At 40.9% G+C, this 25782-nt stretch overlaps 2 protein-coding genes across 14 annotated transcripts in view; one reads left to right on the top strand and one right to left on the bottom strand.

Moving 5' to 3' along the window:
* The window catches only part of Fam13c (family with sequence similarity 13, member C), a 122206-nt gene extending 117374 nt beyond the window's left edge, over positions 1-4832 (top strand). For all 9 annotated transcript variants that reach the window (NM_001399503.1, XM_087597262.1, XM_087597261.1 and 6 more), the window contains 2 exons: positions 629-730; positions 3345-4832. In NM_001399503.1, coding sequence (NP_001386432.1) covers positions 629-730; positions 3345-3468 — 226 coding nt within the window. In that variant the 3' untranslated portion in view covers positions 3469-4832. The remainder of the gene's footprint in view (positions 1-628; positions 731-3344) is intronic.
* Positions 4635-25782, bottom strand: part of Phyhipl (phytanoyl-CoA 2-hydroxylase interacting protein-like) — a 130235-nt gene continuing 109087 nt past the window's right edge. For all 5 annotated transcript variants that reach the window (XM_087597586.1, XM_087597588.1, XM_087597587.1 and 2 more), the window contains 4 exons: positions 16794-16990; positions 14849-15023; positions 11104-11221; positions 4635-5864 (listed from right to left, as the gene is read on the bottom strand). In XM_087597586.1, the coding sequence (XP_087453712.1) occupies positions 5330-5864; positions 11104-11221; positions 14849-15023; positions 16794-16958 (993 nt within the window). In that variant the 5' untranslated portion in view covers positions 16959-16990 and the 3' untranslated portion in view covers positions 4635-5329. The remainder of the gene's footprint in view (positions 5865-11103; positions 11222-14848; positions 15024-16793; positions 16991-25782) is intronic.

Below are 25782 nucleotides of genomic sequence, written 5' to 3'. Positions count from 1 at the left end.
CTTGCTGTAAAAAACAACATATTTTCTTCCTTCTCCCATTCTCCCCAACCTTTGGATTGTATCTGTTTCTTTGTTTTTTTAAAGTCATTCCTCAACTTGGGTAGGTGGGGGCATTTTTGAGATCGATAGACTTGGTTTATAGAAAATGCTCAGAGAAAACGTTAGTATTCAGTCTCTGGAAGCATAATAGATAAATTCTACCATGAAGTAGACGGCAGTGGAATGTCAGCCCTCCCCTGGTTCAGTTTCATTCCCAACGGCTTTGCCCTTCTCCCCACACTCCAAGGCCATAATATTTTTCCTCTTGTGTTTATCTATTTCAACAAACACTTAGATGCCTACCCCCGCCCCCATCACCTTGTTATAGCATCATAACCATCACCATTTCTGACAGCAGTACACCACCCTTTTCCTTTGCCCACGACACTGTTAATGTTAGGGAATAGGAGACTCACGTGCTGTTCCAACACTGAGGCACACATTATAAATTCACTCCCTTACTCAGAATTCCCTCCCATAATCACTTTTCCGTGATAACGGGCCCATGGTGCTGCTCTGATATAACACAGGCATGATCATTTAGTCAGGCTAGCGCTTAATAACAGCAAATGCTTTTCACTTGATTCAGGCCTGTCCTTCTCGACCATCTCCGAGAAACTAGGGCTGACAAGAAGAGGCTACGGAAAACCCTGCGAGAATTTGAAGAACAATTTTTTAAACAGACGGGAAGGTAAGTGTGAGTGGAGAGGTTTTTTGTTGTTTTAAATGCTAACATTTCCTAAAGAACTATAATTCCAAATAAACTCTGCTTTTGTAGGACAGTAGTTGAGAGGTAAATCCTTGCTGGGGACTGTGCTTTCTCCAATGTGATACCCTGATGGTAACAGTGTTAGGGATGCTTTGTGGAATATTGTTAATGGCTGTTAGGTATTAACTTCAGTCTTTACAAAAAGGAAATTTAACTCTGAAAGTGTTTTGCATGAGTTTCACCCCAACTACTGATTATCTTAAGCCTTTTGAAAATTTACTTTTCCGCCCTTGTTCTCAGGTTCTACGAGGTATTCTCTGCCTGTTCCACGAATGTTTTCCTTTAAATATCTGTTCTAAACACCACCATCCATTCCTGTTTGTTTTATTCCAAGCTTTAGTCAAAAAGTTCATAGCTATTTTTCGCTCCCTTAAATATTTAGTTGGCCCACCTGTCTTCCTATATTTTTCTATCCCAACCCAGCTGTTGGAATACACCCATTAATTCCTAGTAATTTGTTTTATTGCGTTACCAACAAAGTTCCATATAGAATCAGGTAATGAATGTTAGTGTCTTTTGGAGAAGAGACAAATTACTTAGCTGCCCTCAGTCTCTGACCTCAATAAGCTGCAACACTTTGTCTCCTGGGATAAGTTTGAAAGCTAGGACTATGACAGGACATTAGTCTCAACGCCCTGGCCATCAGCGTTTCTAACTTGTCACAACTCCCAGAGGACGGCAGTGCAAATGGCCTAACAAAACCCAATACAATGACATTTATTTAAAAAATTTTAAAAAGCGAGGTTGTGTGTTTTCCAGCCTGAACTTGGGAGACAACAACACTGGGCAAAAATGTCAAAAGATTGGACATTCTCGCAAGCATGTGACTTTGCCAAAGTCACAATCTAAATGGCAGATGACTACGAGGTTCTAAGCATCTACTGCCTTTCTTGCCTGCCTTGCTGTCCTTTCCTCTCAGCTGTAAGGGAGCGGGACTGTACTAAAGCATCGTGAGACGTCCACCTAGAGGGCTTGCTTCACAGTCCTTGGGAGCTTTTCTCTTTTGCTATCCATCAGCAGTAGGCTTCCCAGGCGAGAAACCTGTGGCTCGGCAAGGCAAAGCGACAGGCTTACTAGGTGCTCTAAGCACACATCTGATTTGCATTTAAGTTCCTCTTTAAAGTTATTCAGCGGGAGGGTCTTCATTCAGCCAAACATCTGCTGTGGGTTCAGGATTTTGAGTTTAAATAGTCATTGCATGAAAAATGAGTTAATTAGGTTTAAGCCACACACATAGTCTTTTCTTTACTTTGAGGTCCCTGAAGAAATTTACACATGGACCCGTTCGAACACAGTGTGCAATGGATTCTGGGAGGTTTCAGTGTGACGAGTCTGCCTGTGGATCTCTCAGTATTATTTCACATGACTTTTGGCAACAATGGTGGTTTAATCGTTCTCCCTGTTCTTAGTAGTAGTCATTGACTGTGGCTCTGTGTAAGTCCATGCATCAGGTTATATCTAAGAAAGGGTATGCAGAAAACCAGGACTGCTGCTCATCCATGCCCTACTGCAGTGAGGGAACACTTCATTTCATTGTACTTACACTGCCTAAACCTACTTAACATACATCCACGCTTGATCTACGTGAAACTGTATGTCCTCTTGTGGTGATAACATGTCATCTCAATGAGAAAACGCTCATTTATTAACACTAAACTGTGTTACATGGCAAGACAATAGCGTTATCTTGTTTCTTTAAGACGATTTACCACTAAGATTTAATCCATTTATGAAGCTAAAACGACCATGAGAATTGTTTTTCTATACATGTAGCGACACTGTAAGTATGGTAATAGGACAAGCGCACTCCAACTGTGTGTGGACCAAGCAAGGTCTATGCATTGAAACATGCCCAGCCTTTGAATTAGTGTGCAGAAAGAGAGCCATTGCAATTGAAACTATGGATGTGTTCACATGAACGGAGACCAGAGAACAACTTGGGGGGTCAGTTCTTTCTTCCACCAAGTGGTCATAAGGCCATCAGGTTTGGTAGCAGTCACCGTCACTACCCACTGAGCCATGGCACTGGTCTCAATTCAAATGATTTGGACTCATGATTACTTCCGTCAAAGGGACAGGAGTTCCCATCAGCAGAAACAGGTCTAACCACAAGGAAACTTGGAAACATTCCCAGCGTACAAGGCAGCCCCTGGGAAGGTCTTGCCACTATGAACTTATGGGTTACTCGTATAATTGAATCCCTGCAGTGTTTTCAGGACGATTATGGAACTACCGGAAGTAAGAGGACGAGAGGAAAGGCCATATTGGAGGCTCTAGCCATTGCCTTTTCTTCAAGTCTTTGTACCTGCACCATTGTTCTGTGCTCAGGCATGGGGTCTCGTATTGGCAAAGACACGTGGCCAACGTTTGCTGCTGCTTAGAGAAATGGAGCAGGGGTGGGATGAGACCAAAGGGACGTCAAGAAGGCACCATTAAAAGAGAGCCACCTGGAAGCCACGGGCCCATCAGTTATAAGAGGATCTTTTTAAGACCTGGCTCGAGTATTGACTAATAGATTGTGTCTTCTTTCCTGCAGAAGCCCACAGAAGGAAGACAGGATGCCAATGGCAGACGAGTACTGTGCATACAAGCACATAAAAGCCAAACTGAGGCTGTTGGAGGTCCTCATCAGCAAGCAGGATGTGGCCAAAACAATTTGAGGTTCGGCTCTGATCACTTCCTCTAAAGATAGAAGTCAAATTTATTTTCCTCTACCGTTCTTGCTCAGTAGTTCTGATGTCCTGAAAGCGGAAGCACTTTAGAGATAGTATTAGCTGTTTTGATGAAGGGAGAGCTAGCGTAATTCTACCCAAGAAGGCGTCTCAATAGGGAAATGATAGGTAATATTGGAATGGGCAAAAGCCTCCATGACAAACTGAAGTCCAGAGTCAAATGTAATTGTTTCAAAAGACGTCTAATACCTTGTTAAACCAAAATTAACACGTAGGCAGTCTACCTGCTTAGGAAAGGTTTAGAGGTGTCCCCAAGTTGATTTTATTGATGTATGTGAAGAACACGGTTTAAATACATTGGTGAGGCAAAGAAAACTTGTGCTCTACATTCAGGGAGGAAAGCAGCCAGACAGAAGGGAATTTAAGTGAGATGACATCCACTACCTTGTCCTCTAAGTCTGTAGACGGTCAACACTGTAAAGTGACTCAGCTGTGTCACTGCTAACCTCTTATTTCTATGGAAGTAGTGCATCACTCTATCTGTTATTTGAAAATTTACATTTCCAGTTACCAAAGTTCACTTGGATGGCATGTACTTTGTGAATTATCTTTGTCTATAACTGAAAAATGTTTATATTAAAGTAAACTATTAAAATAGGTATTTTGGATAGATGTGTCTGCAGTAATAAGCTACTGTGCCCATAGTACTATTGCTGATTTTCTTGTTTCCTATACTAAGATCCTATAACTATTTTTCCATTGGGAATATGCATCTTTGTTAATGTTCCAAGGTCTGTACTTTATAAAGTGAAATACCTTTTTCGTGAGCTGCATTCCTTCTGCACAGGGTAAGAAGCTTGGAAGTCACCAAGAGACCTTCTCTTTGCTTTAGTCAGTGTATCTTGCTTTTTCTCCACTCACCAACGTCTCGGTTTGGTTTTTGTGAAATCAAGTAACAGATAGACATTTTCTCATTATCAGCACTGTTCATATTTCTGTTTTCTGTAATGTTTAAGCATGGTGTTGAAGAAACTCAAGATTTTCATATTGCTTGGGCGGAGAAAAGAAAACAGATTCTAGACACGGACTATGTCAGAGCGTGTTGTTCTCTCTGTATTCACCTGACGTTTTCAACCTTTTATGAATCAGAGTAATGGCCTTCATAAATTTGTTTAATTGAAGTCATCTACTTGTAACAGGACAGATACACAACTATTTGAGGTTTACAAATTACATCTTTGATAAGGGAAATGGTTTCGTGAGATGTATACAATTGCTATTAAAATGTAACTATATTCTATATGATTGTAAATATTTTATACAACATCCAAATAAAATATTTTTCTATTATATTTATTATGTTGAAAGCACAGTAACTGTTTCCTGTTAGCTAATATAAATAACATAAACAACACTGTCAAACAACAAGGCGGATGTGCGGACGACTCTAGGCTTTTAGGGTTAACTCATGCTACAATTACACTCTTCCATGCGGTTTGGAGTCATCCCAATATTTATTCAGTAGATTAAAATGGATGCACATTTAAACACCATTTATAAGCCATTATTTTGTACTTCGCTAAAGCGGCCTCTATAACTGTCTTGTTATGTTTGGCATAAAGGAAACAAAAGCATTGCAGCATCTAGGCAAACAAAGTGTCAGGACAACTTGGGGACATGGTTGGAAGTGGACAAGGGTGGGCAAGAGGAGACATGGAAAGGCTCTGAGTGACAGTCTGCTTTTGGTGACAGCGGCATATGCATGCTTCAGTGGGGACATCTGATGGCGGATGTACAACAGAGGGAAATGCGCCTATGGGAAGACAGGGTGGGGGGTACGAAAGTGGCGTTAGCGTCCGACACTGATGTTACAGGTTTTGCAGCTGGGGTCTTTCTTTGCGTTTGCAGTAGACAAACTCATGAGCTGATGACCAGTGATTTCTGCCACGGTGCCCAGGGAAAGAGCCACAGGGTCAGTGTAAATGACTTCTAAAATGACATCCTGGGCGTGGTGGTACAGCAGCCTCCCATCTTCTTCTGTACAGGTCAAAAACTTATTATCCTTGGAATTTAGTTGAGGAAGGCGCTGCTTACAAAATTCATCTCCTGGCGATCCCACAGGGGCAATGACAAGAATCACATAATGATAAGCGGTGTACATACAGTAGAAGTCCCCAAAGTATAAGTTAGTGTTGGGGTTGAACAGTTTTTCTGCTGCGATCTCAAACCTGTATCTTCCGTACGGTGAATCCTGGGGTGGCTTCCCTGTATTGAACTCGGTGCTGCAGCTGAAGAAGATGCCTTCCAATTTCCCACTGATGGGAGAGCCGTGGCTACCACTGTTGTCCTTGATGGAAGGCTGCATGGCGTTCCCATAGTGATCTCTGCCAGAGAAAGGAAATGGCCGCTGCTCAGTGCAATCGTGGTTATTTGACTGATTTACAGATCTGAACAGCGCAAAAATCACCACCCACCGTTAAAGGTTTGAAAGAGCAGGCTATAACCAAACCAAGGGGACGCTATTTATCATGGCCTTGGACCCAAAATAAAGAGGACCCACAACCCTTGGGGATCTTGAACAGTCAATTTCCTGGACTGAAGAACTGATTTGCAATTAGAGTCTCATAGGTAAAACTGGCTCCATCTGTACCTAAAGGGTTTCACAAGTGACCTTTCTAAAAAGGATACTCCTGAAAAAATTGAATATGCGAACACTGCTAAGGTTTAAACGTGTGCTGTCTACTCAAAGAAGATCCATCCTGTCTGATGGCTCCAGAACTGAGCTGCTGCACAGTTCAGACACCTCCTGTCCTCGTCCCCACAACCTCCTTCACATTCTGTGCTCTGAAGACAGAGGCTGCAGTCACACACCTGTTGGAGTCTCCTGTGCTTACCCTGAGGCACCCTGCAACTGTCCCCAAGTTCTAGTAGCATCAATGCTAGAGTGGAGTCTGGGAACATTGTCTGTCATACAGTGAGTCAGTCGCCTTGGCTACGATACCAGGGACATCATCATTGCAAGACAAACCACAGAGACTACACTTTTCAGTTTATGATCAAACTCAAAAGCAGCCAAGCTGACTAAAATTCAGCGTGCCATCTGAATCGCATGTCAATGCATGAAGACATGTTCCTACAGTAGATGTATACAATTACAGCCAGACACACAGACCAAGGCAAAGGAAACAGAACTCCAAAGGAAAACAATCTACAGTCAGTGAAATGTTTGAAAGATAAGTCAAAACAAGGATTTCAAAGAAACTTGTGAGAATTCAGAGTATATAAATATAAGGCAATGAAGAAACAATTTTAAGACATAAAAGATAGCATTTTCAAGGATATTAAAAAATCATAAAATAGAACTCTCTTAGGGTTTTACTGCTGTGAACAGATACCATGACCAAGGCAACTCTTATAAGGACAACATTTAATTGGGGCTGGATTATAGTTCAGAGGTTCAATCCATTATCATCAAGGCAGGAGCATGGCAACATCCAGGCAGGCATGGTGCAGGGGGAGCTGAGATTTCTACATTTTCATCTGAAGGCTGCTAGGAAAAGACTGACTTCTAGGCAGCTAGGATGAGGGTCTTAAAGCCCAAACCCACAGTGACACACCCACTCCAACAAGGCCACACCTTCTAATAGTGCCACTCCCTGGGTTGAGCATATACAAACCATCACAAGAACCAATCAGAAACCTTGATGCAAAATACTTAATCAATGAACTAAATACAATTGCAAACTACTAAGACACGTGAGGATAGATAGAATTTCTGAAACTAGCTGATCTTTTAGCCAACAAAAGTACAGAATGCACAAAGAAAGCCTGTAAGATTTAGGATATAGTTAAGCAAATATTCACAGCACTTTCTGAGTGAATAGGATTTTTTTTTTTTTAAAGAAGTAGACTTTTTAAAGACAACGTCTCACTTTGAAGCTCCAGGTGGTTTCAAATTCAGAATTTCTCAACTCAATGTCCCAAGGGCTGGTATGATACCACACCTGGCTGAGGACAAAATTTCTATTGCCCTGGTTATTATCACAGCGTGTATGTTAATTATCACAACATAAAGATGTCCATTATACACTGCTGGTCACAGAAGACCCATAGGTCAAGGATTATACCATCATACTACAGAAGACAGGCAGATAGACTGACAGTTAGCCTGTTAGGTTGTGTATCTTCTTTTTTCTTAAAAACTTATTTTATTTATATCAGTATAATGTAGCTGTCTTCATGCACACCAGAGGAGGGCATTGGATCTCATTACAGATGGTTGTGAGCCCCATGTGGGATTTGAACTCAGGACCTCTGTAAGAGTAGTCAGTGCTCATAACTGCTGAGCCATCTCTCCAGTCCCTGGTGTGTATTTTCAAAGTAAATTTGGAAAACCATACTTATTTATTAATGTGAAAAGAGACCCTAACCCTGACTGCACAGCTAAACCGTGGAAGGAATCCCAAGATATTTTCAAATTAAGAGAAAGAGAGTGGAAGAGAAAGAGAGTGGAGGAGAGAGTAGAGGAGAGACACAATAGACAGGCTTTCATGCTTCACCTGCTTCTGCCTCGAGAGCCTATACAGTTGAATGTGGTATTTGAAAAGAAAGAAATTGTGTCACCCACTTAGATCAGCTTGAAGTGGTTTCCTCCTTATGTTTTGGCCATTTTAAGACCAGACACAGCCCTTCGGTCAGGTTACCTCTGGCTGTTTGTTTGACCAAAATTCTTCTCATTTGCTCCCAACCACACTGTCTACCTCTCTTGCCTTCTATGTGGACCAAGCCTCTCTTGTCCAGTCCCTTGACTCTCCCCTCACTGTGGAATCCCACCAGTGGGAAGCAGCAGTGGTCTCTAGTAGAGAAGCCTTGGGTGTCTTCCTGACTTCCTTATGTGTCAAGATGTTGTGGCTCTATGAAGGCTGGATTCTGCCCACTGCTGCTGCTGCTGCCTGACTCTGGACTCCCTTCTGTTGCCAAGGAGAGTAAGACCACACTTGATATCTGCTGGTTGCTTTGGTGTCTTATTGGCAGCTCAGCTATGCTTACACTTCAGTGAATGGAGGTTCTCTGTAGAATTCCCCAACTAGTCTTTCTCTCAATGGGTGCCTATTAGCATATTTAAGAATGCAAAGTCCAGACTAGTACTCTGATTGTTGTTGTTGTTTTTTACTCTCACTCGGCTTCTCAGAGTCTGTGAGACAGCAAGGTATGCTGGGGACCTGAACAGCTACAGGCCCTCAATTCCATCGCCTGACAACTATCCAGCGGAGCTGGATAAAGAACTAGATTAGAGGCTGCATCAGGCCATAGGGAGGCCAGGTGGGAAACGCAGTCCATGAGCAAAGTCTGTATCTTCTCCAACTTGCTTTCTCACTGCCTGAAATGTCTCCCCCCCCCCCCCATTTTCTTCAGTTTTCAGGAGTTTCTGATGTGCCTTGTCATACATTTTGTCAGAACCTTAAACCATTTGAGGGTTTCTCAACCAAAACTCATAGGCATATGCTGCTTGCTAAACGTGGAAATATTCCAGCTCTGTCTCAGCCCCACCCTCCTGTCCTTTGTGGGTCTCTGACAACCGGGCAGAGGAAGAAGAAAGGAAGTGTAATCAGGTAGTGAATAGGAACAAGACAGGGGTGCAGAAGGCGTTTTCGTTGGAGGGTAGGGCATGCTCATTTTAGAGTTTATTTTTAGAAGAGACAAAAATTAGTTCAGCCCTACAGACTGAAGCAGATATGTCCACAACTTCTTCAGTTATAATAATTTGTAAAGACTACCAGGTCATTGTAAGAGTCCCTTATCAAGCATTCTGAAGAGAACATTTTAAAGGGATTCTATCCGCACAAGGGTTTACTAATTAAAATGCAAATCAAGATTCGGGACATAAACAGCCTTACTGTTCATTGCATAGAAAAGTATTGTTGGTGTTATTGGTGGCCTTGGGGCTTGAACCTTGACCACTGCATGCCAGGCAAGCATTCTCCTAGAGCCCTGCCTCCACCAAAGGGAGGGCTTTTTTCTTTGTCTTTTTTAAAATAAAGCTTCTAAAAATGTTGAAGAATTCTACCTATGCCCTAGTAACAGTATTTGTATTTAAAGCTTCAAGATACAAGTTACACGGGTTTTACTACTGTTAGTTTTGAAATTAAAACAAAAGTAAATTTCGTTGTCGTTGGTACAAACATCTTTCATGCGGATAAACTGGAATTAAACCATGTAATGTGTACGATTACTTCATCCATTTCCAGATACTCTGTTTTTAACTGTTTTGAATTTTTGGAAACATTTATGAGAACAAATTAAGCAAATATTATAGGCCAGGAACGCCTCTTCCCATGGAAGAGTCAGACTATCTTAGAGAAATACTGACCTCCAGTGGCCGCACTGAACAGTAATTGGCAGGACCCCTGAATAGACAGCCAAAGTCCAACAATGTGTTTCTTAATGGAGGCAGTAGCAATAGTGGACATTTTTTGGTTTCCAAATTTGATGTTTAAAAACATAAAAAATTTTCGTGCTGAACATACTAGCTATTTTCAATGAACGGCTGACCAGCACAATAATTGTCATTCAGTTTAAATTAGGTGAATGATATCCACTCAAAAATATATAGACTCTAGGCCACTTAGAACAACAGACTGAAATCTGTATTTATAAGATAGTCAGACAACAAACAGACATGTTTCCTGTCATCAAAATACAATAAAAATATACAGCACAACAGTACTTTGGTTTTGTTATAAAATGTCCCTTCAGGCCTGTGCATTTGAATACTTGGCCTCCAGCTGGTGGTGGGTGGTCCCTTGCTGGGGGGAGGAGTACCTGGCGTGGGCCCTTAGGGTTTAGCCTAGCATATCAGGTCACACTTTCCCAGGGTCTGGTGCTCTCAGGAGCACTGAGCTGCCTGCTACCATGCCTTCCTGGACAGACTCTGCCCCAAAACGTTCTTCCCACAGACGGCCTCTCATGACCTCAGTGGTGACAAGTGACTGAGGTCTACTTCTACAGCACACGCTGAACACATTTCTTCCTCTACGATTCCTTGCATTTCTACAGCTTGATGCTCATTTCAAAACATGACTTTGATTTAAGAGAAATTAGAAAAGTATGCAAAAAAATTTAAAAAATCCATCAAAACTACTACATACATAGTTACATAGTTGTGTCAAGACAAAACTCCTTTATAACTATAAAGGGATTAGGGTTATTTATTTCGATTGTTTTTGTTTTGACCCAGGTCTCTTGGCAGCACCCTACCCTGACCTAGAATTCATGGTGACCCTCTGGCCTCATCCTCTCAAATGATGGTAGTGTAAACTTGAGCCACCACACGCAGGCTAAGGCTTCAAAACAAAGGTGATTATGTGGATTGTGTACAGAAATCGAGAACCACTGTAATGTGTCCTTTTCAAAGCCTTTGTCTGCCGGGGCTGGAAAGATGGTTCAGCCGATTACAACACTTACTGCAATCCCAGAGAATCTTGTTTTGGTTTCCCAGTTCACGCCCATATGCAACTCCAGTTCCAGGTGACTCAATGCCCCCCTCTGGCCTCTGCAAGAACGTGCTGTACAGACATATATGAAATCAAGATTCCTAAACACATAGATACTGGTGATTCTTACCTAACATAGTCAAAATACTCTTTGTGCTGGTTCCGATAGAATACAGAGAACTTAAGCATGCGTCCTGCAATCACGTCAGCCTTCTCCAGCAGCTGGGTCAGATGAACTTTTGAGTAATCTGAAAAATTTCAAAGTGTTCCAGTAAGCAATATAGTGTGACACCAGAAGTGTCAGCCACACACCGGTAAATCAGAGATTATTAAAATACATCTTTAGGGAATTCAACTTTGTAAAATAGGAACTTATAAAAAATTCCTTGGCTTATTTTTATTTCTACATAAATATTTTTGTTATGGTTCAGGGCTATTTCTTAAAATATTCATGTGCTTGTTTTACTCTTTCAAGTTAAAGACCCTGAAGTAACGGTGTTCAACAGGGCTTCATAAGTTGGCAGCACTCCTCACCACTGTACCCATCAGCTGATACAAGGAGTCAAGGCCCCTCCCACTCTGTGCATGGCGAGAAACCAGAGCTAGGCACTGCCTGAGGTAGACAAGATCAGGGCAGCCATTTTCTTGGTGCAGAGACTGCAACTGGCCAAAGTACAATGATTCTCACAGCTGTCAACTTCAAGACTAGGCCTCTGGATCCTACTTGATGGTTTCCTGCTACACAGCAGACTTAGATAGTTTTGATTAGCTTTTGTTTTTAAAATTGAGAATTACCGTCAAGCTCCTCCATCAAAAAGTAAGGAAAACTTTTGATAAATAAAACAGAGTCAAAAGCCCAACCTGGTTAAACTGATGCAAGTCACTGATTTATTTTAGAGCCTGCAGTGCACCAAACACATGCACAATTAGATATCGAGGCTAAAAGACAACCATATGATCTCCCTGGAAGGACTCACAGTCTAAAGGAAGACAAATATAAACAAGAACAACTTTTTTTTTAATGGTATTGGGTTGTTATAGACTAGAAACAGGTTAGTCAGTAAGGATATAGTTTATTCTATTTCCAATACCTCGCACAGTGTCTAAGTCACAGTATTAAAGACAATTATTCAAACAGCTTTGTCAAAATTCAGACTCAAGGGCACTATGAAATGGCCCTCAGTTGATAAGCCTGAGCGTCAAGTTCCCATTCGCTTTTAACTATGAAAATAGAGCAAATACTGGAGACCAGTTAAAAGCTGGCAGTCGTCATTTATCTCCTAACTCCTCAAAAAGTTATGGGGTGTAAGAAAAACAAGAAAGTAATACAGAGATCACACTGAAAAGATGGGCTTTGTTTTTTTTATTTATTTCCAGAAGTAAAAACAATGTATCATATGACAGCTTATGCATCAGTGTGTGTGTGTTTGTGCGTGTGCGTGTGCGTGCGTGTGTGTGTGTGTGTGTGTGTGTGTGTTAGAACTGCCAAACATTCATTTTCTTTAAGCTAAAGAAGTCATAGTATCTCAGACCTTTCTTTAGCCCGAAGTAGGTTCTGGCAGATAAATTATATAGCTTCTTTGAGTTGGAAAATACCAGGATACTATTTGTGTATTTTCCTAGAAAAATTAATGTAGACTGGGTGGGGTTCCATTTACCAAGAATGCTTGAGACCAGAAGTGTTTCAGATTTTCAATTTGGGGAGTTTGGAATATTTGTAAATACTTTAATAGTTTTACATTCTCTTTCCAAAAATCAAAACTGCTCCAAAGTTCAAAATCGTCTGGGCACTTTTATCAGAGCTCAGAAAGTTTTAAGTTTCAGGGGCCGAAGCGATGGTAGAGTAGTTAAGCACTGGCTGCTCTTTCAGAGAATCTGGTTTAATTCCCAGCACCCACTTGGTTACAGGGCACCCAATAGTCGCCACCCTCACGGGCTAATACCAGGCATGCACGCTGGAGCTCAGACGCCTATGCAGGCACTCAGACAGACACATTTTTAAAACTTTCAGATTTTAGAGCCTTCCAATTTATATTTTTGGATTGTGGCTATAGAACCAACAATACGATATGCAAAGACAATGTATGACTGACTTACATTAAATGTCCCTTGCTGGGTACTACAAAAATAAATAAAAAGGGATTCAGGAAGGGACTATGGTGAGGTAGATTCCAGAGAGGCAAAGGAATTCCAACATGCCACAGCAAACATAGCAAAGCTACTGGTAGGGGAGAGCCCTTCTGCCTGCTGTTAATTCAATGCAGCCATCTTTAGCTATTTCATTGCTGATTAGTGAAGCAGCATAATTCTGCTTAATCTATCCTAAAATTTCTATTCACATTTTAACATCTCTGATAGTGTCTAACCATCTTTAGTTGGCATTTCTTCCTAATGGTACATTAAAATGGCAGATCTTATAATCCACAAACTAAAGAGAAATATAAAAATATGGTATGTGTAAGAAATATTTTCACCTTGTTCTCAAACACTGAAATCTTTAGCAGTCAAGAGTGTTAAACAATTCTTATCAGCTTCTTTGTAGAGTAAACAAAGAGGCATGCAGATTAAACCAAAATGAGACAGGATTTCAGCCCTAGAGCATGCCCTTAGAGGTTTACACTGGGTTTGATACCAGGGTAAGTCGTGGGCATTCCTGGGTAGCATCTAAAGGAATGCAGGTGCGAGGCCACTCGAGAAGGGTCTGGGTTGGGTGGAAGATTCCCACAGATGGGGAAGTTGCTAAGCAACCTGGAAACAAACCAGCCCATTGTTTTCTAGATTTTTTTTTCCTACAAGCTCTTTTATGTTCAACAGCCTCTCTCTCTCTTGTTTTTTGCTGTGTGTATCTGGGTGCATGTATGTGCACAGTTTGGAGGTCAGAGGTCACTTCGAGTGCCACCCACCTTATTTTTTGAGGCAGGGTCTTTCGGTGACCTAATGCTTTCCAAGAAGCTAGGCCGCATGGCTACCAAGTGCCTGGGAACTGCCTGCCTTTGCTATTCTGGAGCTGGGGCTACTGGCACGCCTGGCTCTTTAAAATGGCTTTTGGGATCCAAGTCAGGTCTCTCTGGTTGTATGGCAAGTAGTTTAGTATATGAGCTGTCTCCCCAGCCTTCTCTGCATTTTTTTAAATAGGAAAAAGTCACCCAAGTGAAGAGGAAGGAGTGAAACCCCCATTCTGATCCACAAAAGGAGGATGACAAAAGGGCTCAAGGACACCAATAAACATGTGTCCTATGACTATGTAAACATGAGCAGGAGGAAGGACGATCAGCATTCCTGACAGAACACTGAACCATTCAAACGAATATGAGAGATTCTGTCAGAGCTCAGGCTCTCCACGGAGGGTTTCTCCAGACCAAATGACTATGTAGTGAGTTTAATGGAGCAAAAGTACGCAAACATGACAAGAGTTAGTGGAGAGCTTTTTCTAGCCCTTCTGGCACGAAGGTAAAAACAGCAGAAACAGTTTTGCTGTGCGGTTACTGAGGTCTGTCTGTAACCTAAATGCTGTTTCTGCTTTCTTCCCTTCAGTAGCTATGACAATGAACGAACAGCCTCTTTACAGTCAGAGGCTCTGAGAACGTGGAGTTGATTCAGAAATTACATCAGCTTTTATTTGTAGAGCTTTCACTTTGAGGAAACTTACACATGCAGCAAAAAGGCAGTCTGAGTCCACCCCTCAAGTTGTTTGCCCCAGGACCTTAGTTCCTTCGAACCAATATGAATTCGCTGCACCTGTTATGCAATGAGGCCAACAGCACCACGTGTCCGATGCAATACTCACTCACCTTGCAGGGACACAGAGTCCACAGAGTCCATCTGACGACTACCCTCCCAAGAACATTAATTGATATAATCCACAGCTCCCTTACCTGCTGTACAGAATTCTATAATCTCACTCCATTCCGACACGACGTAATCACCATCGACTTGTTTTGAGGCCGTCTGCACCGCTACTGTATACTCAGTCCTTGGGCTCAAAAACCAGTGTCCACGAACAGTCATTGGCAAGGGAACAGCTTTGGCCACCAGTTTTGTTGGAACATCCTAGGAAGAAAGAAAAGGAAGGAAGAAGAGGGGGATAAAGGGGGAAACAAATAGGGCAGGAAGAGATAGGGAGACGGAAGGCTATTAAAGCGGGACTTTCATAAACTGTGAACGACAGAGAGGGACCTAAACTGGCTAAGAGCAGGGCTCCTGTGTAAGAACTCCCAACAATTATCATATTTAAGTTTTATTCTGTGTATGCAGAAATTAAAATGGGAAGACCAAGAGATAGGCTTAACGTCCTACAGTTCAAAACCAGGAAAGAACTCGTATTCCAGTCGCCTTTGTTTATGATATACAGTTTCCCTTTGTGCCTGCTAACTTCCTCAAAGCAGATTAAAAAAAAGACATAAAAGAAGCAAGATTTATTGATTTAACGCCTATTAAATTAAAAATATATATGCTTGATTTTTATGGCTTGATTTTGCTAGAGAGGCTCATTGCTAAATATTTTATATGTAAAGGAGAGAATGCTTTTAAAGTAAGTATTACGAGAGACAGATCCATTTCACATGTAGATTAGGGAACTTGCCTACAAGTGTGGTGTCTATGTGTCTGAGAAAAGGTTAGGTCTTTTTTAAACAACGATGAATAAGCTAACCTGCGGGCTGAACACGCACTGCATTTCCAAGGCTATGGAATGGGTGCAGTGGAGCCAAGCCTTAAGTGATCATCGTTTAATGGCAGGCATATCAAAGACGCTTCGAGAAGGCAAATGCCAGCAAAGAGAATACCCAGGATGAGAACTGAAATTTGATAATAATGCCTGACATTCTTTCGTGCTCTTGCTTTCACACTTTTCTGCACTATGTAAAAGCCTCCCTTACATTTAGTTTGTGTATGCAACCATACAGTAAAAGGCAACGACTTTGGGAAACGAAGATGCATAGAATCTTCCCAAGGTAAAATTGAGTCTTTCCTGAAGACCGGGGTTTTTGTCTGTTTCCATGATCAGAAAAAGCAATGAAGCAGAGGAGAAACACTGGGCCTAGGAAAGGGTTCTTGCTGAGGGCCACATCTGGAGGAAGAGCTCCATGTATCACAAAGGGTAAACAACGGCAGACACAGCAGGAACATTTACCACATGTGAAGCTTAGTAAACAACCTCCCCACTTTAAAACAAAATGGACTCTTTAGGGCATATTTTCAGGCCACAAGTGATTATACAATTCCACAAAGTTTCTAAGCCAATCAGTTTGACTCAGGGAAGGATGTGTGTGCTTCCGTAGAAAACTATAGAGCTTGTCTGCTTCTGCTTCTGCAGAAGGATTTTTACGGCTTCGTAAACACTTCAGCTATTCTCCACACTGGATTGCGAGCTGCGGGCAGCCTTCCTTTCTGTCCACACTCCACTGCCCTCTCCAAGCCAGTTTCAACTTCACCCGCATAGCTTTTAATATAAGTGACTCATAAGTGGATTATCTCTCGAACTATCCTCACAGCACTAGATCAGTGTCCTCTAATGAGCTTACTGCTGATTTTCATCTTTGCACATAGTCATGATTTACCCTTTAACATGGCATTTCATTTTCCTCGAGAACTCATTATGGGGAGAATGTTTTAAATGACATAGACTTCTGATTCTTCTTCACGGAAACTACTCTTTCTTTTTTTTTTTTTTTTTTTGGTTCTTTTTTTCGGTGCTGGGGACCGAACCCAGGGCCTTGTGCTTCCTAGGTAAGCGCTCTACCACTGAGCTAAATCCCCAACCTCTACTCTTTCTTTTAAAATGTCTTCCGGATGAAATGGCCTAAGTCTGCCCAGGTTTACCTTGTGTTTAAACTTGTTAGAGTTCTTGTTCTCTTTCTTGTTGAGGTCAATGAAGTAGTGTGTGATGCGGTCCTTCGACTTGGAGTCCATGTCCCATGAGATCTTGAAGGAGTCACATGTGATGTTATTTATTTTGATGTTGTGTGGGACGGGGAGCTCTTCCATCTCTGCTATGCCACTGTCTTGTGATTTGTTACCTGCCAGAAAACAGTGCATGGAAAATTAGTTGCTGATGAATGGGTTTTTCCAGTTTTCGAAATCTTTCTTTCTTTTCCTTTCTTTCTTTCTTTCTTTCTTTCTTTCTTTCTTTCTTTCTTTCTCTTTCTTTCCTTCCTTCCTTCCTTCTTTCTTTCTTTCCTTCTTTCTTTCTTCCTTTCTTTCTATCCATCCATCCTATCTATCTATCCATCCATCCTATCTATCTATCTATCTATCTATCTATCTATCTATCTATCTATCCATTCTATCTATCTATCCATCCTATCTATCTATCCATCCTATCTATCTATCTATCTATCTATCTATCTATCTATCTATCTATCCATCTATCTATCTATCCATTCTATCTATCTATCTATCTATCTATCCATCCATCCATCCATCCATCCTATCTATCTATCTATCTATCTATCTATCTATCTATCTATCTATCTATCTATCTATCTATCTATCCATCCATCCTATCTATCTATCTATCTATCTATCTATCTATCTATCTATCTATCCATCCATCCATCTATCTAATCTGAAGTCAATTACCTAAGTACTAAGTACTAAATCTAAAATTCCATTTTGCTCATGAAGTCATTCAAATGCTAATAAAAGATATTTCTGACGCCATAGTGGTTAAAAAAAGATGGTTCAATCCTATGATTGCCCTATTTCCATTTCCCAAATTTTGAATTATAGAAACACTTTGATGATCCATCTTGGCTATAAAACATCAGCTTTGCCTGGCTAGGTTCTCTCTGAAAAGCCTCAAAAGATCATTTTTCCTGTCTGACCAGTCAACATGAGCCTAAGCTACACAGGTCAGACCCAGATGGTGCCACGGAAATTCTGATAAGGAAGTGGCCCAGTCAAAGGAAGGAGATGCTTCTGTAAAGTGAGAGGTAGCAGTGGGCGGCGACAGAGACTTGCTCCTCCTATTCTACTCTGGACACACTGTATAGAACAACGGTGTACAAAGGCGCTGCTGTACGTTCAAATAACACCATCGTCTACTCACTTACTCTGCCAAGGGTGTCTGTGGCAATCATTTCTCTATGATGCCTTGATGAATTGAATTTTGAGTGCTGAAATAATAAGAACGCTAAAGACAAAAGCTGCGAGCCATGCCGACTGATCTCGTTAGAACTTCGAGGGATCATCCCTACACTTTCACTGAAGAAAGCATTACCACCTTTCTAGCAGCACAACAGAACAGCTGAAGGACAAAAGGGAGAAAACATAGACGTATTTGCCATTTACACTTTGGCCATTTATCTTACTCAGCTAAATGTGATGAATAATTGATACATACCCTCACGAAAAGCTTTTTTTATTGTTGTTAAAATGTGAGAAAAATGAATTAAAATGTGGAGTTCTGTGATTAAATCCTATTTTCCCCCTAAGGACATTACAAAGCTTTTATTGTGTCAAAAATCTCTGTTTCAAAGCTATTCCTCATAGCCCCAGTTCTAGACAGACTAACCTCCTGTATGCAGTTTTCTTACTTGCTTAGGAAAAGTTAAGAATTAGGCAACTTTCTCCCTCCTCATACGTCATGATCACTTTCTGAGATTCTGAGCTAAGTGATAGAAAAAGAGAGATTTTGCCTATAAAACCTGACAGAACGAGAGTGGTTACTCCATCATGCAGTAACCACCCAGTCACTCTTGGCTCTCTGTCAAGTGTGCGTCCCCAGTCAGCTCTCCGTCCTCAGTAAGACGGGACTTTGAGAGGAATTCCGAGGGCTGGAGTGATGGCACTGTGGTTAAGAGTACACGCCGCTCTTGCAGAGAGCCTAGCATGCACATCTGCACTCCACAACCATCCGCACTCCAATTCCAGGGGACCTGCTTCCAGCCTCCATAAGCACCAGGCATTCATGCAAACAATGCATTATATGCACAAAATACAATGCTGGCCATAACGCTTTAATGTTAGATGATTCTAACATGCATTGCTACTGTGCTAATTAGAAACTGTCCACAGAGCAAATATGTAGTTTCATACATTTTGTCCGTCCAAACATGAATCCTACTTTAAAACAATATTTCACAAGCAGTTCCTAACAGCAGCATTTACTGATGTGCAGGATAAAAACATTGGCAGAGTATGCCTAGGAATATTTGCATATGGCTTACTCGCTGAGCTTAAAGTGCCTTATATATTTGTGCATCGCTGCCCAAATCAAGCACAGATCATTTATTTAGCCCCTGGGGTGGGGAAACCCACTCAAATTATCATCCTGTCCTTACCCACATACACCCATGCTCCATTCCCGCAGCACTGGAGAATCAGGACTCTACCACATGTTTTTGTAGATGATCTGTTCTGTACAACACGGTCCTCCATGATCGCCTTCTTTCAAGCAACACCATGCTTGCCTATGTTGCACTGTGCTACCCCCCTTCATTTATGCCTTGAGCAGACACTGATGCTGTACACAGCCATGTATGAGTTTTGGTGCACACACACATTGAATTCTGTTGTGTGTATCCCTGGGAGTGGGATTAGAAGATCAGAGACTAACTCTCACTTGTTGAGGAACCAGAAGACTATTTTTTCCAAAGAAGTGACACCATTTCACAGCCTCTCCAGCAGTGCATGTGGACTCTTACCAAAGCCTTTACAGTCTCATTTTTCCTAGTTAGCCTTCGCACCTTCTGCGGAGTTAGATTACAGCCTGTGTACCTTTGGAAGGGTGCAACAACCAGGGACCATCTTAAAGAAGAAAGACGCTCTAACAGACCTTGAACCTGGCCCCTTGATTGTACACTCTATCCCCTTACACTATGAGCAATGCATTTCTATCATACAAAATACTCAGCTTCAGGAACTTGGTTAGAGCAGCAGAAGTGGATTAAGACCATCTGTTACTATCACTGTTTATTTCCTTACTCAACTTGCCTTCCACGTACCCAAGGCAGGGCCCGAAACTTCTTCGTGGCAAGCTCCCAACTAACTACCTAATCAAGTGTTTTCCTGCTTCTATCAACAAGGTCTATGTCCTACATTTCCATGGAAGTACTGAAATCAATCACTTCTCTAAGAGCTGTGTTCAGAGGTTGGCAGGCAGAGATGAAAAACCCAAGTTGTAGTTTTGATTAGCTCTGTTAAATGGTCCTGTTTCTAGGGCCTCTGAACGGTTAGGAGAGCCAGAAACCCATGCATATGATCAGTAATATCTACATACATGTAATCACACATGACAACATCAGTGTGTATCCTCACATGCCAATTCTTAGCCAACAGCACACAACAATACTCCTTCGAACCTCTATCATGTCAACTGCCAGAAAATTGCTTTAATTATTCATAATGTGTTTATTTGTTCACCATAGAATACATACAAGGAACTTCTGAACTGCAGTTCGTTTCATTAAAGGAAAAGCAAATGTACCGCTACTTCAACACTGATAATAGTTTTTATCTGTAGTCAAAGCTAAATAGTCAAAATATTACTTTGTAAATCTGAACCAAGCTAACTCAATAAAACATATTAGGAAATCACATGCATGCTTAAGGACAGCTCTACACTGAATCAGTGTGTGTCATGCTAAGGAACAGGGCTGGTCGTGTACCTCGGCTTTCGGTATGCTTGGATATTTAAAACTGCATTAAAAATAAAGTATACTAGCAAAATTTCCATTTCTTTAAAAAATGATTAAACTTAGTTTTTCTTTGCTTTTTGTTGAAGACACACTATGGTTTCGGATGACTCTGTGAGGAGCAATCCTCAGGGGAGGTCCCACCTTTATGTTCCTGGGTAAAGCTAAGCCCCTGGGGAGAGCGGGTATCACATTTGAAATGAGACGCTCAAATCTGCCTTACAAAGGCCGGAAATACTGCATGGAAAATTTACTACTGATCGACAGGAAGAAGGCAAGGCATACGTCACACATGGGAAAGATCCAGACATCAAGGCAACTCAATTCTCAGTCCTTTCTCTTCCCCCTTCCTATTGCCAAGTGCCTTTTCCTCTCCTAGTAGAAATGGCTCTGTCCCATCAACGTACACACTGCAGGTCTACTTACGATAAGACTAGGTCTGTCTTGATAAAGTATTTAATAAATAAGGACTCTTCACTCACATCTTGGTGGTGAATACTAGTGTATTTATAAGTAAGTCTATTTCATCAAATGGTATGTTTGCAGCTGGATTTAGCCATTTCCGCTCCTCTCCCCCAAATCCCTGAGAGGAGTCTCCATGCTACAGGTCCACCCCGTTAGCCATGAACCAATCACATTCTCAATCTGGGTTCTGCCGTTATTTTGTTTAGTTTTTAGCAAAACTAAGCACCCGTGCACATATTTTCTTTTCCTTGTCCAGTATCCATCTAACCAATGCTCTTTAAAGTATTTGAAGTATGCAAGGTTGGCTCATGTTTTGAAAGTGCCTTGAAATTTAAGTGTGTATTTGTCCTGTCTACTACTTGGACATTTGTCTTCTTTTCAGCGAGCATTTTTTACTAGTTTTGAAAAAATGGGCTCTGAACATTGTTGCACTGATGAGGCTTAGTTCTCTCTCTCTTTTTCATTTTTGCCTTTATCTTTACTGTTTCCCATCTGCCTTCTATTTTTGCAATCCAATAGTCCCGTCTCAGGATGAACACTGAATTCATTTTCTTTGCTTCCGCTGTCTCCCTCTTCTGTTCCTGAGCTGTGTATACTGATTATCTCTCCTTGGCCAGTACTTTACGGATACCCTGTACGTTTTGATGAATGGTCTTTTCACTGTATTTTCAGAGAAATTCTATAATTTTTTCTTCCTTTTACACCCACGCATGACTAACAGAAGTTGCTGCTTTCTCCCAAAGGTGAAAGCATATTTTTCAATCTTAATCTCTAGTTCTGTTTCCTGCGTGTGACTGGTGCTGTGTGTGATGCCTTAGTCGGCGCTGTCTATTTCTGTGACTGGTGCCCAAGAGCTCGTTCTCTGTTAGGGAGGCACACTTCTCTATTAGTTATGAGTTGGGCTTTTAACATTTATAACTGTCCTTTGTCCTTCCAGCTTGGATTATTATCTAGTTGACAGGAGAGCAACACCTACTCTCTTATTTCTTATCTTTCTGTGCATTTTTTCTGCCATTTATTTTTAGACTGCTAAAAGACTGTTTTAATGATCTGTCTACCACATTCTCAGAGCCGGAAGTGATTTGGGAGTTCCTAGGTGAGCCGGGCACACTCAGCACCGGGGGATTCAGTTTACTCACTTGTGCACATATCTGTCACGGACTTTGTGTGTGCATGCTGTAGTGTATCTTCTGCTGTTTTGTGTTTCTTCCTGTTTGCTCATTTGCTTGCTTGCTTTACATTTCTTTGAATATTTAGGGAATAGTACATTTGTTTACTCCTGGTTACCACCGTGTTTGTTCTCAAAATGGGCTTAATCTCCTTTTTTTTCCTTAGCCCTGTGTCAAGCCTTTCTGTTAAGAATGGCAACTGTTGCTCTCACACACTGTCTGTAACCATCAAGAATCTTGATTTGCATTCATTTTATATTTTCAGTTATGTAATTCCTACCTTGCCAGAATATACACACACACACACACACACACACACACACACACACACACACACACGCAATCTATGTATCTGTCTATGTATGTATCTATGCATCTATGTATCTATGTATCTATCTATGCATCTATGTATCTATGTATCTATCTATGTATCTATGTATCTATCTATGTATCTATGTATCTATCTATGCATCTATGTATCTATGTATCTATCTATGTATCTATGTATCTATCTATGTATCTATGTATCTATGTATCTATCTATCTATCTATCTATCTATCTATCTATCTATCTATCTATCTATCTATCTATCCATCCTTTTTAACTCTATTTTACCTTTTATAAAAAAAAAGCAGGCAGCGGCAAGAGAAAACACGTCGTTCTGTAAGAGACAGGCAATGAGTTTCAGGACTGATGGAAAAGTAGAGGTGAAGCAGGACAAAGTTCAAGGCAGAGGCTAAGGGGACACATGCGCAGACCTCACAAACAAGGCAAAGGACAATGTGGCCTTTAACATTTCACTTTCAGTTGGGTATTTGTTTTGATACTTCTATCAATCATCACAGATTACGTAGTTCCGTTATGCTAATGCCTAAGCTATTTTCCTGTGCCGACTGCTGAATCTCACTTGCAGAAGGGCCCGATATTACTTACAGAATGGTTAAACGCGTGCCTACAGGTCACACGGTCTTAGAGATGTGTGACCTCGAGCAAGTGTAAAAAGAGGTAATAAACCACATATGAAAAACTAAGTTCTGGGCCTGAATTAGACAATCAATGTTAGCTTACACGCACACAAAAGGAAATGATTAAAACTACTCTCTCCCTTGGTCTAATTAATATATAACTCTGCTGTCAATACCCCTGGTAATCTTCAATGATTTATTTCTTTGGAAATTCTATTTTGTTGACATTTATTAGTGGCAATATATCTATATCTATATCTATCTATATCTATCTATCTATCTATCTATCTATCTATCTATCTATCTATCTATCTATTCTAGTAAGTCCATGTTAAAAGAGACTTCAATTCCTTAGTTTTTGATGTAATATTTATGTGTGGATTTAAAAATAATTTCATGCTTCTCTCTCAAATACACCCCCCCCTTTTATTTTCTGCTAAGGGAATCCCACTGCAGAGCATTGTCTTTAAGATTCCGTTTTGGCTCAGAGTTGATGGTGCTGCTTGGTAATACAGAAGAAGGAAGGCTTGAGCTTCATTTGCATATGATGTCATATTTTATTGTTCCTTTCTATACACTCAACATTTAGGCCATTCTTCACAAAACAGTTTTCTTTTTATCTAGGCTTGCAATGCCTCTCATTATTTTTGCTTCTAACACCCAAATAAGTAATTTTTTTTGAGGAGCATGTACACAGTAGTTACAAATTTTATCCCCATTTTCATTCTTAAAACCATAAATCATAAAAACCCAGCACTGGGTCTTAGCCACTATTCCTGTTGGATTAGGATGACCAAGAAGCAGCATTGGAAAGAAGTTGAGTGTAGTTAGTATGTTCTACTCCTTGGTTTTAGAGTGTTAAGCTTTTATAAACCACCCACCCCCCCAAAAAAACCAAAAACCAAAGACAAAAACAAAACCCTGTTTCTCCTGAAGGGCTGATCCTTCACATACAACCCTGGATTTTCCAGTTCATAGAAGTTAACATAAATTTCTGGTTTCATTAAACATGAAGTGGTACAAAATTACTACTTCACAGTCCTCCTCATAACCTCATTTCTAAAAGCAGTATCTGGTGTCAGGGTCTAAGTTACATTATCTAATGAGTTTTAAAGCAGATGTGGGTCAATGTCCCTAAAGACAAACTGAGGAATAGTAAACATGCAACAAGTGAAAATACATGCATGCACCCACTTGCACACAAATTGGGATAACTAATAATATATGTATATATGGGCAAAAGGAATAAGATTTTTGTTAACTTCCCTTATAAAAGCAAAACCACAAACAACAGAAGATCCCATTATTAAGTATGTTTTTAAGATGAAGTGATTTCCTTTCACTTGGTGCCATAGCTAAAAAGTATTAAAAACCATCCAGTGTGTAGACCCGGAAAGCCTCCGACCGATGCTAACATCAAACAGGAACCGTTTTTCCAAAGTTCAGCAGCTCTTTGTAATAAAAGGGATCATTTGATATGATTATAAAAAAGCACAGCTGGTGATTCTATCTAAGGCTCTCCCACTATCTAGGCAAACTAACTAAGATACAAATAAAGTCCCAGTTGACCACTATAGATAAGATTAGATAGCATCAGACCAGAACTTTTAATGATGGAAAAATCTATTAGCACTTACACTAGCAAGACAGTATTTTAAATCCTTAGCATATATTTTCTTTCTTTCTTTCTTTCTTTCTTTCTTTCTTTCTTTCTTTCTTTCTTTCTTTCTTCCTTCCTTCCTTTCTTTCTTTTTTCCTTCCTTCCTTCCTTCCTTCCTTCCTTCCTTCCTTCCTTTTTCAGTGTGTATCTGTGGAAGTGTATGTCACACATGATCATGTACCCGCCAAGGCCAGATAAGGCCATTAATCTCCTAGAGTTGAATTATATGTAGTCATAAACTACCTGTTGTGAGTGTTGGGAAAAGAAGTCAGGTCCTCTGTAAGAATAGCAAGTGCTCTTAACCACTGAGCCATCTCTCCAGCCCTGTCCTCAATTCTTGGGGAAGTTTATGACGAGTATCAGTATCATCTCCATTCTACCAAATGAGGGAATAGGGTACATCCAAAGATGCTTCATAACGTGTACGACGCCTAACAACTGGTAGGAAAGCCATGATTTCAAACCAAGTGCTGGGCCATTCAATTGCAGGCTTAGAACCATCAAAGCACCCCCAAGATGGTTTGCCCTACCTGCTCTAGAACTATTTGAATTCCGGGGAAAAATCCTATACAATTCACTCTCCTTACTATACCATTCACTCTCCTTAATCTATAGACTAGAAATGGTTTGCATGAGAATCTAACGTCACTTCTAGCTCTGATATATATGAATCATTAGTTACCATATTTTGTCAAGCTTCATTTTCTTGAACTTAAAAACAATTGTCTGTATGTCTGTGCATATATGTGGTGCCCACGGAGGCCAGAACAAAGTAACAGATCCCCTGGAATTGGAGTTTTAATGATTGTGGGCTGAGCGATGTGGGTGCTGGGAACTGAACCTGGGTCTCCTGGAAGAGCAGCCAGTGCTCATAACTGCTGAGCCTTCCCCTGAGTGTTCTTGGACTTTTAAAG

Source organism: Rattus norvegicus, chromosome 20 (assembly GCF_021556685.1).
Source record: "Rattus norvegicus strain SHRSP/BbbUtx chromosome 20, alternate assembly SHRSP_T2T, whole genome shotgun sequence".
Classification (NCBI taxonomy): Eukaryota; Metazoa; Chordata; class Mammalia; order Rodentia; family Muridae; genus Rattus; species Rattus norvegicus.
This window is presented reverse-complemented; position numbering and strand designations above follow the sequence as displayed.